The 20,753-nt window shown below is 57.7% G+C and overlaps 1 protein-coding gene across 9 annotated transcripts in view; it reads right to left on the minus strand.

Annotated features, from left to right (window-relative positions):
• Window positions 1-20,753, minus strand: part of CHD6 (chromodomain helicase DNA binding protein 6) — a 209,531-nt gene that overhangs the window by 88,689 nt on the left and 100,089 nt on the right. For 8 of the 9 annotated variants that reach the window (XM_030533541.1, XM_030533538.1, XM_030533537.1 and 5 more), the window contains 7 exons: window positions 10,519-10,666; window positions 8,078-8,227; window positions 5,055-5,120; window positions 4,128-4,186; window positions 3,306-3,423; window positions 841-927; window positions 99-233 (listed from right to left, as the gene is read on the minus strand). In XM_030533541.1, coding sequence (XP_030389401.1) covers window positions 99-233; window positions 841-927; window positions 3,306-3,423; window positions 4,128-4,186; window positions 5,055-5,120; window positions 8,078-8,227; window positions 10,519-10,666 — 763 coding nt within the window. Of the gene's footprint in view, window positions 1-98; window positions 234-840; window positions 928-3,305; window positions 3,424-4,127; window positions 4,187-5,054; window positions 5,121-8,077; window positions 8,228-10,518; window positions 10,667-20,753 lie in introns of those variants that run through there. The other variant, XM_030533543.1, reaches the window with a different exon arrangement.

A 20,753-nucleotide genomic window follows, 5' to 3' on the forward strand; every position in this document is an offset into this window, starting at 1 on the left:
GCAGGCCAGGATCGAGGGGCATCAGAAGCACTGAACCAGCACTGGTGCTAACAGGCCACCCTCTCCCTGCATCACAGAGAAGCCGAGGGGTGCTTTACCACATGTTTGATCTCTGGTGGGATCAGCAAGGACTCGAACTCTTTGATTTTTCCAGGGTCAACATCTTCTTCCAGCTCCCAGGTGCTCTCCTCGTACGGCAGCGAGCACCACTTGACCAGGTAGTGGGTCACCTCCTGTAGCGCAAGGAGAGGTGCTTCGGGATCAGGGAGGGGGACAGGCTCTGGAAGGTGAGGCCCAGGGGCCACACCCTCTCTTGCCCCACGGGGTGTAAGCCCCCAGCACACATATACCATTAGCATGCACCACGCAGGCCATGCAGGGATGTGCAGATCCAGACCTCTGCTCAATCAAAACTCGGCCCAATTATCCCTCTGCATGGGCGGGGCCCTCAGAGTTCAAGGTCTCCCCAGGCCCCAGATGCCAGCCGACAAGGAACACAACACACCATTCTCTACAGGCTAGGGAGCTGAAGGATCAGGCAGGGACTCAGCACCAGCCTCAGGAAGTCTCTGCATTTCTAGCCCCCTGCTCCCAGCACTTCTCCCCTCTGGGTTTGCTGAGTCAGCCTGGCGTGCTGAGTAGTACTTGGGGATAAATACACTGGAACGAGTGCTCCTGTAAGCCAGAGCTCCCAGCAGGTCCCATAAACAGGCAAATAAACTTGCCTCCCCATGGCACTTCCACTGAGCTCTCCCTGGGCACAGCCTCTGCCCTCCTCACTGCGCCTTGCTCCCCCTGCTTCCAGATGAGGAGCAGCTGCATGCCAGGGGTGACACTCACCTCCCCAGTGTCAGAGTCCTTCGTGTGAGCCACCTCCAGGATCCGATCCACCTCCACGTAGTCTGGATTGAACAAATCCTCATCAGGCTGGTACAGCGAGAGGAGAGAGAGCGACACATTCAGTTTGCCTCCTGGGCTGAGCAGGCGAGGGTGCAAGGGACATGGTCCCAGGGCTCCGCAGTGCAGGGAGCACATATCAGAGCTGGCCCCAGCATCTGCTTCCAGGGAGCCCAAGGAGGTGTCAGGAGGGCAGGCTCCTTGCTGCCCTAGAACGCATGAGGATGCAGGCTCTGTGCTGCGCTGATAGGAAGGAATGTCTGCCTGAGCTCAGATAGTGAGGAGCTCACACCCAGGGCACAAGCTAACTCAGGGCCTGGCCCTGTGTGCTAGTGCATCCAAGGGCTCCCGCCAACGAGCAGCCTGGCACACCACTCCCTGTCCTGGCGAACCTCAGCAACCTGGGTCATCTGTCAGACACAGCCTCTCCTGACTCTCCTCTGCCAGCTCAACACAGCCAACAGCCCTGGGCCTGGCACCAGGTTGTAGGGGCCCTCACCTCCCCTGGTCCCTCCACCCTTCCTGGCAGGAGCAAGCTGCAGAGGTGTCACCACCACTCTGGCAGGCTCGGGGGGTGGGGAGGAGGGGAAGGAGATCGGTTTCCTTGCTGTGCAGCTGAGAGGCCGAGGCAGAGCATGGCTTGCACCCTGTCTGGGGTTAGGTGCCCGATGCTCTCCAGTAGGGACGCTGCGTCTGCACACTGGGCAAGGGCTGGGAGTCGGAGCCCCTGAGAGCTTACAAAGACATGGCCATTTCCTCGAGTCTGATTTACACTCGCCAGGCAAATATCTCTGGAGCAAATGGTGAATGCTAGAAAATGGCTTCCAATCTGCTCACAACGCGGAGGGGGAGGGAGCAGCCCAGCAGGGCCTGGGTGTTTATGGCTCCTCTCTCCCTGCAACATCCCTGCCCCAGGAGACCTCGCTCACCCATGCCATGAACAGGCACATTGCACAGATGAGTGCGTAATGCCAGAGGGCTCTCCACGGAGCCACACTGCCCCCACTCCTGCAGCAGAGATACATCATGGGCTGCAAGAGGAGTCCAGATGCAGATGCCGCCCCATGTTATACATCCCCTGCCCCACTACATACTGCCCTGGCACAACAATGCCATACGCCTCGGCTCACACTGCCCCACTACACACTGTCCTGGCACGATGGTGCCATACAACCCTGCTCACACTGTCCCACTATACACACTGTCCTGGCACGATGGTGCCATACACCCCTGCTCACACTGCCCCACTGCACACTGCCCTGGCATGATGGTGCCACACATCCCTGCTCAAACTGCACCACTGCCCTGGTACGTGCCGCATGCCCCTGCTCACACTGCCCCGCTACACACTGTCCTGGCACGATGCCATACACCCCTGCTCACACTGCCCCACTGCACACTGCCCTGGCACGATGCCATACACCCCTGCTCACATTGCCCCACTACACACTGCCCTGGCACAACGATGCCATACACCCCTGCTCATACTGTCCCACTGCACACTGCCCTGGCACAATGATGCCACACACCGCTGCTCATACTGCCTCACTGTACGCTGCCCTGGCACGATGGTGCCATACACCCCTGCTCACACTGCCCCACTGCACACTGCCTTGGCAAGATGGCGCCATACACCCCTGCTCATACTGCCCCACTGCCCTGGCACGTGCTGCATGCCCCTGCTCACACTGCCCTGACACAATGATGCCACAGATCCCTGCTCACACTGCCCCACTGCACACTGCCTTGGCAAGATGGCGCCATACACCCCCGATCAACGTGACCATGACCTGCTAATTGAGGCACGAGGTGCCCATGCCAGGGGGAAGCCACAGCAGGTTGGGTTAGCGCAAATGTGGACGAATGCTGGCCTGAGCCCTACATCTTTCCTTAGACAAACATGGACTGTCAGTGTGATCCCCCAGAGCCATGGTGGGTTGCGAGCAGCAGGGCTGACAGCTTGCGTCATGTCTGGCACTGTGGAGGGTGTCATTGGCCCCACAGGCACTGCTGAATACCTCTCCCCCAGGCCTGCTCCCCGTGTGCCTGGGCTGCTTTGAGGCTCCTGCTGAGCTGAGGAGCAGAGCCCATCCAGTCTCCCCTTCACCCCGCTGGCACTGGGCTGGAGCCGGCAGCCAGCCCCAGGACTAGGCTAGAGGCTGCCTGGCCACCTCCGGCTGGCCACTGTGCCTGCTCCAGGTGATGCATCACTCAGAACAGAGCTGGGGCAGGTTGGGCTGAGCCAGTGGTCAAGCTGCAGCTCCTGCACTGTAATTGGGGACAGCTAGGCAGAGAGCACAGCAGGCGGCAGCGCCCAGCCAGGGCTCACGGGCAGCACCCTGCCAGTTCGACTGGCCCAGCTCTCCAGAGAGGAGATAGAAGTGCCAGCCACCCAACCATGGCCTCACCTCCGTGAAGATGTGCTTCATCTGGGCCTGCTTGTTCCGAAAGCGCTTTATCTTCTGAGAGATCCTGGGGTCCTTCTCCAGCTCTTCCAGCGTCGCCCACTTGCAGTGCAGGTAGGAGCTGTGGAACAACAGGCAACCAAACATGAAAGCCTGGTGAGTTACGATCCCACCCCGCTCCCAGCGTAGAAGGAGCCCTCAGTGACCCCCCCCCCCCCCCACTGCACTGACCCCTGGTTTGTAACACAAGGCCAGAGGCCGGGGACACAAACGGCTCCGGTACAGCCGAGACTGAGCTCCACGGCCAAGGATCAGGGCTGCAGTGGCAGTGACGGCCTGTTCCTAACACCCTGCCAGGGGCATGGGCTCAGAGGGAAGCCCGGGGGAGAGGTTCCAAGCACCTAGCCAGAGCTAGCACGGGCTGGGTTTGCAGCAAGCTGGCAGCCATCCCAGCAAGGTGGATGCTAGTGCGAGGGGAGCAGCATGAGGCATGCACATGCACACACACCTCTACACACAGTGCCTGGGAGCACACACCTCTGCACATAACACGCGCTCTACACACTCTGCACCCAGTGTACACCCACACCCACCTCTCTGAACATGTGTCCACACACCTCTGCACACAGCGCGTGCGCACATCTCTCTCCACACACCAAGAGCATGTGCACATCTGCACACAGCGTGTGCACACACACATCTCTGTGCACACCACGTGCATGCACATGCATACACTGCTCCACACAGCACCTGCACACACACAAGCACACACACAGCTCTGCACACAGCACATGTGCCAATACAGAACATAAACGTGGCACGTACAAGTTCCTGTACTTGACGTAGAATTCCTCCATCTCATAGGCCAGGCCGCCTGGGTGAACCTGAAACCAAGAGTGAGCGGGTTAGCACCAGCCAGCGCAGGGAAGGGGTGCAGGGCCAGGGACCTCTCCCCTGGTCAGGGCTCCGACTTCGCTCTTCTGGCCTGTGTGTGAGCTGTAGGCAGAACCGGAGCACAGGAGACAGCAAAGAGGGGAGCTGAGCAGCATGAGGCTCAGGAAGGTGACGAGTGCTGCCCCAGCTCTAACTCAAGGTTTCAGCGGCCCTAGAGGGCCAGGAAGGTAACACAGGGACAGAACTTCCTCCATGCGCTGCCCCAGAATATGCTTCTGCAAAGGGCAGCCACGTGCCAATAGCTCACTGGACCCAGGCCCCCACCCGGCTTGGCTCACTGCCTGACTGATGGATGACAGCCCTCCTCTGCCCGAGGCCGGGTGGGCACGTTAGCCCCATCCACATGTCCCTCAGAAGTGTGGGATCCAGTAGATGTTGCACACAGCTGGCACTGAAGACACTTTGGGACGTGCAGGCTCTGCTAGACCCCTCTGCACGCACCGTGTCCCACCCCCACAATCCAACTCCCATCTCTGCCCTTCATGGACATGCTCTGCTGTGAGGCTCCTCTGCTGGCCTCACCCAGGCCCAGCAATGGCCATAGTCAGCCAGTCAGAGCCCTCCTCTCATCATGCCCACTGTATCCTGAGAGAGCCCAGAGCAGATGCTCACGGGGGCAGCAGGAATGGGGACTCCTGGTCAATGGGCTATGCCTCTTCCTTGGGGATGTCCAACTCCAAAAGGTGTGACATCACACTGCCTCAGCCCCCGGCGAGGTGGCCACAGGGCCATGTCAGTATGCCAAAGCTGTGCCCAGGTGCCTCCCCTGTCTAGACACAGGAGAGGAGGGACACTCACCTCCTTCTGCACCAGTCTGGAGGAGAGGATCTTCTCAATGATGTTGGCATCATCCTCAGGGGGCTCCTGAGGGCACCGAAGGGAAAGCAGAGTCAATACCCTGGCCTGGTAGCACCCGCATCCCTGTCACACAGAGCTCACTGACCACCCCCCTCCCCTTCCTCCCTCTGGGCTCACAGCAGTGTGGGAGCCTGGAGCTGGCAAACAATGGGGAGGGGCACCCCCAGAAATGTTCTTCACGGTCGCAGGTCAGGGGGACGAGAGCAGTACCACCAACTGCTCTTCAGCCAGGCCAGGAGCTGCTTCAGGGGCCCCTGGATGGGGCTGCGATTTTCAGGGCTGCATTTGGGACCAGGAGAGGGGATGCATCATCCTGGCACCCTGGCTCCTCCTGGTGGCACTCAGTTGAGGCTGCCCAGGCCCTGCCTGAGCCCCAGCAATGCCCAGCGCCAAGGTGCTATCCACTCCTGGCCAGACACACGCAGGCAATGGCACCAGCAGGCCAGGGACGGGAAGGTGCTCTGCACTGGGGGCTGGACAGAGCCTCAGGGCCATCGTCTGCCCTGTTGGTGCACCAGCTCCAGCCTCTCCCGGGGGCACGAGGGAGCCAGCAGCACCCAGCACACGCACAACGGGAGGCACCCAGGGGACACCAAGGCTGCACAGGCACGATACATGTCCTCTCCCACCCTGCAGTATCACTGAGGCAGAGTGTCCCAGGGCAGGGCATGACTCCCTCTCTCCATGGAAAGGGGCTTGTGCTCTGCAGCAAGGCTGGAGCAAGTGCAGAAGCAGACAGCCAAGGGAGGGGCTTGAGGGAGAGTGTGGAAATAAAGGCCACAGGCTCCTGAGAGCAGGGCAGGTGGGGCACCCAACTACACCGGGGTGAGCCCCACACAGGGATGCCCAGCTACACCGGGATGAGTTCCACACAGGGACGCCCAGCTACACCAGGGTGAGCTCCACACAGGGGTGCCCACCTACACCAGGGTGAGCTCCACACAGGGGTGCCCACCTACACCGGGGTGAGCCCCACACAGGGGCGCCCAGCTACCCCGGGGTGAGCCCCACACAGGGGCGCCCAGCTACCCCGGGGTGAGCCCCACACAGGCGCACTCAGCTACACCGGGGTGAGCCCCACACAGGGATGCCCAGCTACACCGGGGTGAGCCCCACACAGGGGCACCCAGCTACACCGGGGTGAGCCCCACACAGGGGTGCCCAGCTACACTGGGGTGAGCCCCACACAGGGGTGCCCAGCTACGCCACGGTGAGCTCCACACAGACGCGTCCAGCTACATGGGGGTGAGCCCCACACCGGGGCTGGCTTCATCACTATCTGTGCCACTCACAAACTCCCCATCTCCATCCCTGGGGGCACCATAGGGTGCAGCCATGCCCATTGCCTGCACACGGGTGTTGTAAGAACCTTGTGGGTGGGTTTTGTTCCTATCCTGGGAAGGGCCAAGGTGCCAGTGGGTTTCCCTAGCCACAGTTGCCATGGTCACTTCTAAAATGCTGGATGTCAGATGGAGAAACAAATGAAGCCAGCCCCAGTGGCCGCAACTCGCTGGACCTGCTGGCATAATGCCGCAGGGGAGCTGGAGGCTTTGAGCCTTTGCACACAGCAACCCACCCAGAGTGGGGTTTTCTCCGCGGTGTGTTGGGGTCAGGCCACATTTGCCCTGCTCAGAGGGAAGCAGATGCCAGGTGGGACCAATGGGCACCAGGAGCTCGGGCCTGCCAAAGCCACTTCCCTTTCCCATTTGGATTTGCCAGGGTCTCTCAGGAAATCTCACTTGCAATATCATTTCCATGGGCCAGGCTAGGATCACAGGCCTGTGTCAGTGGCCAAAGGTGAATCAGCAACAGAGAGGAAGGGCCGCACATCTCCCCTGAGAAGAGGAGCAGGGTCGCCTCGAACAGCTCAGTAAAGGAGATGACTAATATTCACGTGGAAGCTTGGCTGAGAGCTGACTAAGGGGCACCTGACAACAGTACAAAGAAAGGCTGTAATCAATATTGAACAGCTTCGCTAAGGAGCAGGGAACAAGCAGCCAACGCTTGACACGCACAACAGAGACTCGGCCAGGAGAAGCTGTTAGCGTCAGCCAGGACAGAACACTGACACAGAGGGGCCTGGAGAGAGTAGAGACATGGGCACCGAGACAGCGTGGAGACAGGCACATCTGAAATGCCTCAGGACTCATAGTGAGTGGGCAGCGTGCCAGACACAAGGTGATGAGGCTACAAAGATGGCAAGCACAGCGCTGGGCCGCAGACAGACCCCATACCCTGGAGCAGGGAAGCAGCTACCCCGTGCCGCATGGATGGGCTGTGATCACATCCCCCACACAAGGCACTTCATTGCCAGAGATGCCAAGAAAATGGAGAGGGGTCAAAGATACCAGCAGGCAGGAGACACTAATCTCCAAGCCCTCAATCCTGACAGCTTAGTGTGGCTGGGGATGAGGAAGGAGGGACATGGCAGCAGCCCACAGACACCCCAAGGGCATTAATGCCAACGAGGGAGGGGATCACTGAGTGTGGTGCCAGGGGCAGAGCTGGGAGGGTCAGGAAGACAGCCTTCCCTGGGAACAGTCTCCCAGAGAAGGGGCAGGGCAGGGCCTGCAGAAACAAAAGGAGCTCAGGCCCCAGACCATGGGCTGGGAACAGGCCCTTGCTGACCTGGCAGGCCGACATGCTGGGGCTCTGGATGGTCCTTCCCATTTCTCAGCGCCAGTTGGTGCTGAGGTTGAACGCTTCACTTCCTGAGAGCCCTATGCACGCTCTGCAAGGAGCCATGCTGAGCGCAGCTGGATGATGCTCTGGGAAGCTCTCACTCATCCTCCTAGGCACATGCACTGCCCCACGCAGCCGGCTCTCCCTCGGTCCCACACGCTCCTGTTTGCTTTCAATACACAGCCAGCATCCCATCTGTGCCCCTCCCCCAATCCAGCAGAGCCCCACCCCCTCTCTACAGGGAGGGCTGGTGCAAGACGGGCTACTGGGCCCTCCCGTACCTCTGCCTGCCATGCCAGTGTGGACGCGGAGAGCGCAGAGGCTCGCCCAGCTCCCAGCACTGCTATTGTCTCGCCATCGTCATCCACCACTTTGAAATCCAGGTCCTCGTTGTATTTCCTCCGCTTCACCTGGCGTCCCGAGCGGCGCTTCTGTGCGGTAGACAACACAGGCAGTCAGAGGGCTGGTGGACAACACCACCTCTCCCGCTCCATGGCCACGGGGACTCACAGAGATGGGGAAGATGCAGGAGGAGAGACACACCAGCCACACCTGGGAGAATCCCATCCCCACCCAGGCCTGTGGGACAACGGTGCCTTACGCAGCAGACACTGACAGAGTGCACAGCTATTCTCACAGTGATTTCCGTCTCCATGTCTCTTGGCTCTCACACAGGGAACTACCAGATATCAGATCCCCCCTCCCCAGGCCAAAACACACAGCTGCTCACACACTCCCTGTGAACCCCCAACATGGACCATGGTGTTTGCACCCAGCATTCCAGCCCTGGGGTTCAGGTGCATCCATTTCGGGTTCATCCTGGTAGGTGCCCAGGGACCTCAATCCTTGGAAGCCCAGGGCACTGAGGGAGCCTGGCACCTCTCAGGATTGGTTTATGCCACATGCTTTTCTAGCCAGGCTCAGAGGTGGTGGGGGAGCACCGAACGCAGGCCAGGGCTCAGGCTGGGGGGAGCACCGAAGGCAGGCCAGGGCTCAGGCTGGGGGGAGCACCGAAGGCAGGCCAGGGCTCAGGCTGGGGGGAGCACCGAAGGCAGGCCAGGGCTCAGAGGTGGTGGGGGAGCACCGAACGCAGGCCAGGGCTCAGGCTCGGGGAGCACCGAACGCAGGCCAGGGCTCAGGCTGGGGGGAGCACCGAACGCAGGCCAGGGCTCAGAGGTGGTGGGGGAGCACCGAACGCAGGCCAGGGCTCAGGCTGGGGGGAGCACCAAACGCAGGCCAGGGCTCAGAGGTGGTGGGGGAGCACCGAGCGCAGGCCAGGGCTCAGGCTGGGGGGAGCACCGAACGCAGGCCAGGGCTCAGGCTGGGAGGAGCACCGAACGCAGGCCAGGGCTCAGGCTGGGAGGAGCACCGAACGCAGGCCAGGGCTCAGGCTGGGGGGAGCACCAAACGCAGGCCAGGGCTCAGAGGTGGTGGGGGAGCACCGAGCGCAGGCCAGGGCTCAGGCTGGGGGGAGCACCGAACGCAAGCCAGGGCTCAGGCTGGGAGGAGCACCGAACGCAGGCCAGGGCTCAGGCTGGGAGGAGCACCGAACGCAGGCCAGGGCTCAGGCTGGGAGGAGCACCGAACGCAGGCCAGGGCTCAGGCTGGGAGGAGCACCAAACGCAGGCCAGGGCTCAGAGGTGGTGGGGGAGCACCGAATGCAGGCCAGGGCTCAGGCTGGGAGGAGCACCGAATGCGGGCCAGGGCTCAGGCTGGGAGGAGCACCGAACGCGGGCCAGGGCTCAGGCTGGGAGGAGCACCGAACACTGGCCAGGGCTCAGGCTGGGAGGAGCACCGAACGCGGGCCAGGGCTCAGGCTGGGAGGAGCACCGAACGCGGGCCAGGGCTCAGGCTGGGAGGAGCACCGAACGCGGGCCAGGGCTCAGGCTGGGAGGAGCACCGAACGCGGGCCAGGGCTCAGGCTGGGAGGAGCACCGAACGCGGGCCAGGGCTCAGGCTGGGAGGAGCACCGAACGCGGGCCAGGGCTCAGAGGTGGTGGGGGAGCACCGAACGCAGGCCAGGGCTCAGGCTTGGAGGAGCACCGAACGTGGGCCAGGGCTCAGAGGTGGTGGGGGAGCACCGAACGCAGGCCAGGGCTCAGGCTGGGAGGAGCACCGAACGCAGGCCAGGGCTCAGGCTGGGGGGAGCACTGAACGCAGGCCAGGGCTCAGAGGTGGTGGGGGAGCACCGAACACAGGCCAGGGCTAAAGGATGCTGGGGGATGGGAAATCCCCTGTCCAAATTACATGGGCCATCTCTTAGGGGACCCCAATGGAGAGCTGTGCCACTGCTGGACTGTGGAGGGAGGTTCTCAATATGACACTCCCACCCCCATGCATGTAGGAGGCCGCTTGTAGCACTGCCGCCAGAGACCAGCAGGGCTCCACAGCGTGGGGGGTGCTGCCCATGCTGTGCTCAGCACACCCTCCCGCTGGTCTGAGGAGCAAGGCTCTCCCGTCCCACTGAGCTGGGGAGCAAGGGGTCAGAGGGGATGTGCAAGGGCTGCGTGCTGGCATTAACCCTCACATTACCAGCCGCAAACCTGGCCGAGACGGCTATCCACTGACCAACTGCTACCTGGATGCACAGAGCTCCGAGCGCAATGCATAGGCACCCAGATGTAAGAAATCAGCTGTAGGAAGTCAGAGCTGTGTTAGAACCCCAGGATACACAACAGACTATAGCCAGCTGAACCCACTGAGGCCACGGCCCTGCACATACCTGGCTGTCGGCTGACTCGGCAGACTCCTCAGGGCTCTGCAGAGATGGGCTCAGGAGGCCTTGATCCAATTCCAAACTCTCCACTGGGATCTCGTTTTTCCTTTTCCCTTTCTTCTTCTTCTCCACGGGGGTTGGTCCTTGCTCCTTGCTGCCAGGAGAGACTGACAGTTAAGCCCTTCTCCAGAGATGTCAGAGCCCAGCATCCAGGGAGAGGCCAGCAAAACCATTAGCCTTCAGTTCTTTAATCCCACTTTGGGGAGCTCCTGCATCAGGTCGCCAGGATGCAGAGGCCAGTGGGGAAAACTCCCCTTGGGAGTGACTCTAGACTGTGCGCAAGGCACCTGGCCCCGCAGTCACAGCGTTCTGACCATGGGCCTGGCCCCGTGATCAGAGCGCCACACAGACATGGCCAGGGCGCCGGGCCCCATGATCAGAGGGCCGCACGGACGTGGCCAGGACGCCTGGCCCCGTGATCAGAGCACTGCACGGACATGGTCAGGGCGCCTGGCCCCGTGGTCAGCCCTGTCAGGGAGTGTGGTCCATTGCTCAGTGCAGGAATCTGGGAGTGATAAGAGGAGGTTGCCTATCTGTAACTGAAGGCTCTTTGAGATGCATGGAATACCCTACCTGTATTCCACTGAGGGTTCTGCGCATGTGCCCAGAGCAGGAGCTTTAAAAAGTAGGAGTGGCCATTTCCACATATGTGCCCTTGGTTTCCTCTGACGTGATAAAGAGCGACGCAGACTGACCGTGTCCATAGCTCCTTCTCCACCACAAATCAATCAAATCCGCAGCAGAGGGGAAAGAGGGCAGGACTGGAATACAGATAGGGGCCACACATCTCAAAGAACCACCACTTACAGGTAAGTCACCTCCTCTTCTTCTTTGCGTGACAGTCCCTATGGTATTCCACTGAGGGTGATTAACAAGCAGTATCTTAGGCAGGAGGAGGGTGTGAGGATGATGACGATGGAACCAGGGAGAGGAGGATGGCTGCACCAAAGGAGGCATCCACAGAAGAGTCCCGCACCAGGGTGTAATGGGAAGAGAAGGTATGTACTGAACTCCACATGGCTGCCCTACAGATGTCCATAAGGGGCACATCATGAAGCACAGCTGCAGTTGATGCTTGAGCTCATGTGGAATGGGCCCGTATCCCACGCAATGGAGACAGGCCTGATAACTGGTGGCAGAGCATAATGCACCGCAAAACCCACTTAGAGATCCTCTGAGCAGAAATCATTTGTCCCTTAATGCATTCAGTTACAGTAATAAACAGCCTAGGGGGCTTCCTGAATGGTTTTGTCCTCTGCAGGTAGAAGGCCAGGACCTTGGGGATGTCGAGGGAGTGAAGGTGTTGTTCCTCCACTGAAGCATAAGGCTTTGGAAAGAAGGTGGTGTAGTGCGGCTCGGCCACGGTTCGTCCCTCAGCGGGGCTGTGGGGTATCCCACCGCCTCGCTACAAATAGTCTTAAGCCCGGCCCTAGGTCAGGGTGGGGTAAAAACGCTGAGTCAGAAGGCTCAGGCCCTCAGGCAGGGCTGAGCAGCAATAGTCTTAAGTCCAGGGGCAACAAACACTGAGTCGGAATGCTCAGGTCCTCAGGCAGTGCTGAGCAGTAATAGTAATAGTCTTAAAGCCAGCCCTAGGTCAGGGCGGGGCAACAAACACTGAGTCGGAATGCTCAGGCCCTCAGGCAAGGCTGGGCAGCAATAATGCTAGGCTTTGGCCTCCTCAGGCCCGGGAGAGGGTGAGTCTGCCACCCAAGAGTTGGGTGGCAGAGGGGACACAGGCCCTCCCACTCACTCCACTGCGTCCCAGCCCGTGGTCCTAGCAGCGGCAGAAACTCGCTGCTGTCAGTGGGGATCCTGGCTGCAACACACTGACATTAGCTCTGGCAGTGCTGCATCCAGACGGGGATCGGCTGCCCCAGGCTACTTCCGCACTCCCCTTCGTAAGGTACCTGAGTCGGCGTAGTGTCACCGATGGTCTCGAACACCATCGGCTCCTGCGGGTAAGTAGCCGACGGTAGGCTCAGCGGTTCCTCGGGGTAGCGGGCAAGAGGCAGGCTCAGTTCTTCCTCGGGGTAGCTGGAGCGGGGTGGTCCCAGCCAGTCCTCCTCGGGGTAGCTGGCGCGGGGCAGGCTCGGCCAGTCTTCCTCGGGGTAGCATGCACGGGAAAGGCTCGGCCAGTCCTCCTCGGGGAAGCGAGCGCGGGGCAGGCTCGGCTGGCCAGGTGTGAGCTCCGGCTGGCAGCAGCCGCAGATGTCTGGCCCCTTCGGTGGCTGGGCCTCGACTGAGCTCTGCAGGTGAGCTTTTATACTTCCGGGTCTGCGCCGTGACCTCTGAGGGGCGGGCGCAGGACCCAGTGGCTCCGCCCACGGTGGTGGTAGGGGAGGTTCGTCCCTCAGCGGGGCTGTGGGGTATCCCACCACCTCGCTACAGGTGGGTAAATGTATAGGTTGGTTGATATGGAAACAAGGGACAACCTTAGGCAGGAACTTGGGGTGCAAGTGTAAGGAAACCTTGTCTTTGTGAAAAGTGGTAAAGGAGCGATCAGCCATCATGACCCCCAGTTTGCCCACCCATCTTGCAGAAGTGATAGCCACCAGGAAGGCAACCTTCATGGAGTGAAGAGAGAGAGCATGAGGCCATAGGTTCAAAGGGTGACTTTGTCAATATCATTAGGATAAGGCTGAGGTCTCACTGGGGAGCGATGGACTGAACAGGAGGATAGATTCATAGGAGACCTTTCCAAAACCTGGAAGTCAATGGATGAGTAGATAGTGTGCCCCTCAAATGGAGGGTGGAAAGCACTGATAGCAGCACTTGATGGAGCTGAGAGCAAGGCTAGATGCCTTCAGAGAGAAGAAATAGTCCAGAAAAAGAGAGATGTACACATTTTTAGGGACAAGGCTCCTGATTTGAGAACAAGAAGTGAAATGCTTCCACTTGGCCACACAGGAGCATCTCATGGACTCCTTCCAGCTGCTCAAGAGAATGCCCTGCACTGCCAATAAGCATTCCCACTTTAATAAAGATGCCCATCCAAAAGCTCTGAGGTGAAGAGTCTAGAGATTGGGGTGCCGGATCCATCTGCCCTGTTCCATGACTAGTTCCGGGAGAGGTTGTAGTGGGGAGCACACTGACATGCTGAGAAGCAGAAGAAACCAGAATTGTTGAGGCCAGAAGGGGACAATCAGAATGACTGTCACTCTCTCCCACCTGACCTTGTGCAGGACTCACGGTAGGAGCAGTAGGGAAGGAAAGGCATAATTGAACTGATCAGACCAGCAAAGAAACTAGAGTATCGCCCCGGGACAGGACACCAAGACGGCCTCTGTAGCAGTATTAGGTGAACTTGCTGTTGGCCTGGGAGGCAAAGAAGTCCCTGATTGGAGTTCCTCAGCAGCTGAAAATGCTGGTGACTATAGTGTTGTGAAGCTCCCATTCATGAACTTTCTGCTGAGAGAGTCCATGATTATGTTTTGAATTCTGGGAAGGTACGCCACTGAGAACAGGATCTTGCGGATGATGCACCAATCCCAAAGGCCTCCACCCAGAGTATGGGAGACCTCGTGCCCCCTTGCTTGTTGATGCAGTAGACAGTGGTATTTTCTGACATGAGGAGGACATGACAGGAATGGATGGATGGGAGAAATGCCCAACATGCTCTCCTCACTGCTCTAAGTTCCAGGATGTTGATGTGCATCCAGGACTCCCGAGCAGTCCAAGTGCCTTGAGTCATGCACTTGCTCATGTGGGCCCCCCATCTAACGAGCAATGCACCCGTGATATCTGCTATGGAAGGAGAGGATGGGAGGAACAGTATCTAGTGCACATTCGAGCCAGATCCGTCACCACTGGAGAAGGAAGAGGACCCCACGGGGACATGGTCCATAGAAAGGTGCTGTGACGAAGTTGGGGATTTTTGTAGTGTTTTACATGACCAGTGTGTGCACACCTCAGTTTCCCTGTGTGCTGCATGTTTAACAAGGTGGTGAGAGAGGGTTTGTTGGTGCAGAGGACTAGGTGTGACCTCGCCTAGCAGCGGGGACCCCTGGAAAGTGGCCTGGAGATGGGGTACCCTAACAACTGGTGACCTGGTGACTGAAGTCCACCCCAACTTAGCAGTCAGCCGTTTCTGGCCAGTGGGAGGACCCCAGTGACCTGTTTACCTAGGGTAGAAAACAAAGGATGGGGGAGGAGCTGTTGGGGGAGATGATATCGGATAATTGGCTTGAAGGAGGGGGCTGCTGGACTGGAGAGAGGGAGCAGCCAGAGCCTACCTGGATGCAGGAGAGACCTAGATATATGGTGCTGAGAGATGCTAGGCCTGAGGGCCTGGAGAGTTTCCTGTGCTAGGTTCAGATGCTCAATAAACCTTTCTGTTTTATGCTGGCTGAGAGTCACTTCAGTCTAGAGATCAGGGTTGCATTATTCCCCCTGGGACTGGAGGTCCCGGGGGTCCAGTGCAAGTGGATTCCCTGAGTGGGCCTGCAGCGAGAGACAGGCAAGCTGAGGGCTCAGAGACGTGGGGTTCCAGGAGCCAGAGAGGCCTACGGCTTAACCGCTGAGAGAGAGTGGACCAACAAAAAGGGCTGTCACACTGAAGGGGGTTCCTCCCAGGGACCGTACAGAGCCAAGAGAGAGCACGAATCCTGTGACAGGTGCGTAGGGGAATAGACCCTCTGGAGCCATAGGTGTAGGCAGCGAAACTGCAGATGAGCGAATACAATCACACAAGTGCAAGTTGCAAAGAAGAGAAAGGCAGGTTCTGGCTAGGAAAAAAGGATTGGACAACACCCTGAAAATTAGGTCCTGAAGGGTTTGAACCCTGTCCTCCAGCAGTTCTGCACAAGCCAAAACCATGTCAATGCGTGCCCCAGTGAACTCTAGTAATTACCTGGGGTCCAAAGTTGATTTTTCAATGTTTATGCTCACCCCCAGGGAGGAGAGGAGTGTGAGCAGCATGGAAATCGAAGCTCAAGCTTCCCTTCTTGATCACGTTGCCAGCAGCCTATCATCTAGATAAGCGAATAGAAGGATCCTTCAACAGCAGAAGTGGGCCACCACAACTGAGAAAACTTTGCTGAACACATGAGGAGCAGTGGAGAGTCTGAACAGGACAACCCTGTACTGAAATTGATGATGATCTGCCATGAATCTCAGGAATCGTCTGTGGGCAGGATGGATGGCCACATAAAAGTAAGAGCTGTAAACCACATATGTCTTTCTAGGGAAGAAATGATGGCCGCCAGAGTGACCATACAAAACTTTGGCTTTCAAACTAAATGGTTGAGATGACATAGGTCTAGGATCGGTCGCCACCCGCCTGTCTTCTTGGGAACTAGGAAATAAGTGGAATAGAACCCTGCCCCATGATGGGCTGTGGGAACATGTTCTATCGTGCCCATCTGAAGAAGGAAGTCCACTTCTAGGGTGAGGATACTGTTGTGAGAACAATTCCTGAAGCAGGCGTCGGGGATGTGGACGAGGTAATGTTTGAAACTTAATTGTATAGCCATGTCGAATGACATCCAGGATTCACATGTCCACTGTTATTGCACTTCAAACTGGCAAGAAGAGAGCTAGGCACTTGCCGAAGGGGGTGGACTGGGAGCATGCCATGAGGCACAGTGGTTGGCGGCTCTCTGAATGCTCTCAGAAATAGCACTTCTGAGATGTTTGAGGGCAGGAGGTTGTGGAGATGATTAACTGGAAGGACAGGATTGCTGGTTCCTCTGCCAATTGCGAGAAGGCTCACAGGACTGTTGGAAAAGTTGTGGAGCTTTGAACTGCTGGGTTGGAGGTGGACAGTAGAATTTGAGCTTGGGTGCTGGTGTGTAGATGCCCAGAGACCGGAGGATGGCTCTAGAGTCCTTGAGGGAGTGAAGAGAGTCAGTCTTCTGATCGAAGGGGTGAGACTTGTCAAAGGAAGATCTTCTATGGTGGTCTGGATCTCCTTCGGGAAGTCGGAAGAATGTAACCAGGACTCTCTGTGCATGGCAATCCCCGTAGCCATCGTATGTGAGAAGTGTCTGCTGCATCAACCGCGGCCGGCAGCATCATCCTCGCCACCAGTTTCCCTTTCTCTAGGATAGCTTGGAATTGGGCTTGATCCTGCAGGGCCAGTTTATCAGTGAAATCCATAGGTTTGCCATAGGTAAGGAAGTTGTATTTCACAAACACAGTCAAGTAGTTCAAAATGCAAAATTGTAGGTTGATAGAGGAAAAGACCCTGTGGCCCAAAAGGTCCAGGTGCTTGCCCTACTTATCTGCCAGGATGGATCACGGGTGCTGTTGGTGGGTCCGTTTGGTAGCTGTCTGAATCCCAAGAGAATTGAGTGGAGGATGGGAGAAGAGAAACTCAGATGGCCTCATTGATTGGTAGGGCTACCTTTGCTGGTACTGAGGATGTAAGATGTTGAGCAGTTTGTGCTGCTTATCTTGCACTTTGTCCAGTGGGATGCTGAGGGCACCAGCCATCCTATGAAGCAGCTCCTGAAATTGTTGCAAGTCATCCGGGGATGAGGGAGGAGTAGAAGACACTGCAGCATCCAGGGATGTAGAGGAGAACTGCTCCGGATCTAGTGGTACCATCAGAGTTGGACTCAGCATTACCTAACAGCAAGTCTGAATGCCTGCTGGACGATGGTCAGAGAGGGGAGAGGGCATTCCTCATAGGCAGAGCAGACTGTGGATGTTGAGGAGGGCCCCACAGAGCAAGGTTCCAAAGACACCAATGCTGGGCAAATGGCGGCTACTACCATGAACCTTATGGGGCCTCGGAGTGCTCACACCAGCGGTGCAGGAGAGGAAGGCCTGGGTCCCTGAACAAACCTTCTGAATCCAAGAAATCAGAAGCCAGTTCAAATGATGATGCCATCAGAACTGAAGAAACTGTAGAAGGCTCTGGGGAGTGGGCAGGAACATGGCCCAAAGAAGGCAAATCCAACCCTGGGAAGCAATTCTCTGAAGAGGCGACAGCACCAGAGGGCAAGAAGATCTCTCCTCAGTTAAAGCAAACAGCTCGTGTGGTTCCGGAGGCTGACCCAAGTCTCCCCAGCATCAGTGGCATGCACTCTTCAGCTGGAACAGGAATGGAGAGGACTGCTAAGGATCCAAAGGTTCCCTGGACCTTGGCGGTGCCGATCTGGAAGGAGTATGAGTTTCAATGGATGGGGCCAAAAGACACAATGGTCTGTGCAGCTTCTTGTCATGCTTGTGCGCCTTGGAACGCAATGCTTCTCTGTGGCCGGAACTCGTGGATGGAGCAGTGTTCTTCTTGCATGTGGAGTAAGACTTACTGCTATGCTTATGTGCAGGCCTCCTTGCCTCACGACTAGGCCCCAATGTGGATCCACAGCGCTGGTACTGGCTGAACTAGACTGGAGGTCTGTGGTAGGAGACATGTTCTTAGTTTGCTCAGGCCAATGTACAGGGAGGTTCCCTGGCCTGGATCCGACTGCGATCTCATGGTGACCTTCATGAGGTTCTTCTTGAAGTGAAGAGCCCAGTCTTTCCGCGTACGTGCAGGGAAGGAGAAACAGATACTGCACCTGCATGCAACTTGTGCCTCCCCCAAGTAATAAGGGCGGCATTGGTATTTGTCATTGACTGAGAATGAGCGATGGAAGGAAGTGCAGATCTTGAACCCAGGCGTCTTCAGCATAATCCAGTACCAGGCCTGGGTGCTGGGAAGATGGGGGGATGGGGGAGAGAAGAGGGGAGAGTACGGGACGACTGGTGAAAATGGCATCCCCCAGTCCTTAAAAACCTAAGAACTACCACTGAAACAACTGTAAAAATAACAAAACTATTAACTATGTACAAGAATAAGAGCCTTTTTTCTCAGTTTGCAGAAATGTGTCACAAGAGACAAGAGAAACAAAGAGGCTCCAATTCTGACCAGGCAGCAGTGAGAAGGAAGTGAGTGCAGGGTCGGTCTGTCCTGCCCTTTATCGCCTCAGTCATAACCATGAGGTGGATCAAGGGAGCATGCATGGACCAACAGACACTACTATTAAAAGCTCCAGCTCCAGGCACATGCACAGAACCCTCAGTTGACTACAAGAGGGACCATCACTTGAAGAAGACGACCTTGCTCCATGATACATTGGCTGTATAGATGTGACACTTTCTCACCTCTGAGATCCACAGGCTGAAGATGCCACAAAGTACAGTTATTATTGCAGACTTCAGAGTGCAAATTGCAACCCTGGCTTCCTGGCCCACATGCCCTATGGACTGCTCCCCTTGAAGCTCTATTTGAAACAGTTCAGTCCTCTGCAGAAGGAAATGAACGTGAGAAATCTGATCAGTTACCTCATGTCTTGCCCCACTTTGGTTCTGATACCTCAGTCTGTCAGCTCTGTGCGGGCAAAGTGGAAGGAGTTGTGAGTCTCCCCATAGCCAGTACCACTGCTAGCTCGCACTGGGCTGTCTGAGACAGAGCCCTCTCGTTTCTAACGGTATCAAACCCAAGTGCTTGGCAAACAGATTGGGGAAAGACATCTATTATCCTGGTGCTTGCTAAAGAGATGATGATATAACCAGGACCTGCTGTCAGCTGGCAAGAGGAGACACCACGTTTATGGGGAGAGGACCATCACCTCCTCTCCCACCTCCCACCTGGAGAGCTCAAAGCTCCTTTCAGACATTAATGAACTGATCCTCATAAAATGCCTGCTTGATGCTAGGGACACCATTACACTGGGACACTCACTGCCTGCAGGGTAACACTCAGCACAGTGTTTGCCACATCTTCCCATTCTAGGTGTGGGACCTGCCCATTTCCTAACAACATCCATTAGTATCCCTAGCTCACAGAGGGAAGGGGAGCTGAACTGACTGCCCAGGTCTCGCACAGCATGTCAGTGGCAGAGTCAGCAGTAGAACCCACATTTCTGGATTCTCTGTCCCATGCTTTACCCAAAACATCATCCTTTGCCAGGAGCAATTGCTCCAAGCACATTATTGTGAGGCAAACTGCAGAATCCTATCTGCAGTGCTGCCACGGTCCCCATCAGTAAGGCACCACTTCAGAGAGGGCGGCAGGCTCAGGGGGCACACAATGGGTGAGGGATGACAGCCTAAAGCCTGGGAGGAGATATTCTCTCTGTTCATCTGCGTTTTCCCCAGAACTCTAGCTCTCCCTGGAAGTCAGTGTCGGGCTCTCTCTTCAAGAGAGGGATGCAGCTGGCACAGCCTCCCCAGCACCCCTGCCCCAGAACAACATACTGCATCTGAAACATGCAGTGGGAAGACACGCTGCCCCTCATTGTGAACCCGGCCATGAACAACAAGCAGGAGCAGGGAGTCCTGCGCCACTGCAGCGCCCTCAACACGGGAGCTGGGAACCGGCGCAGCATTGCCAACACGGGAGCTGGTAGCCCTGTGCCACCACAGCGCCACCACCATGGGAGCGGGGAGCCCTGTGCCACCAATGTGAGAACAAGGAGTACTGCACCACCACAGCACCGCCAACGCAGGAGCAGAGAGCCCTGCGCCACCGACACAGGAGCAGGGAGTCCTGCACCACCACAATGCAACCACTGCGGGAGCGGGGAGCCCTGTGCCACCAATGTGAGAACAAGGAGTACTGCACCACCACAGCACCGCCAACGCAGGAGCAGGGAGCCCTGCGCCACCGACACAGGAGCAGGGAGTCCTGCGCCACCACAATGCAACCACCGTGGGAGCGGGGAGCCCTGTGCCACCAATGTGAGAACAAGGAGTACTGCACCACCACAGCACCGCCAACACAGGAGCAGGGAGTCCTGCGCCACCACAGTGCAACCACCGCGGGAGCGGGGAGCCCTGTGCCACCGCAGGACCGCCAACGCGGAAATAGGGAACCCTGTGCCACCAATGCAGGAGCAAGGGGGAATCCTGTGCCACCACAGCGCAACCAACGCAAGAGCAGAGAGTACTTCACCACCACAGCGCCGTTAATGCGGGAGCAGGGAGTCCTGCACGACCACAATGCTGCCAATGCTGGAGCGGGGAGTCCTGCGCCACCACAGCGCCGCCAACGCAGGAGCAGGGAGCCCTGAGCCGCTGCACTGCTGCCACCGCAGAAGCAGGGAGCTCTGAGCCGCTGCAGCGCTGCCACAACGTAAGCAGGACACAGGGGGATTTGGGAATGCAGGGGCGCTGGATGGATTCACACACCTTCTCCTTGGGACTGGGGCTGTCTCATATCTCTCTCTCTTAAATGTATAAAGGCCCCAGCA

Source organism: Gopherus evgoodei, chromosome 14, assembly GCF_007399415.2.
Source record: "Gopherus evgoodei ecotype Sinaloan lineage chromosome 14, rGopEvg1_v1.p, whole genome shotgun sequence".
NCBI classification, from domain to species: Eukaryota; Metazoa; Chordata; order Testudines; family Testudinidae; genus Gopherus; species Gopherus evgoodei.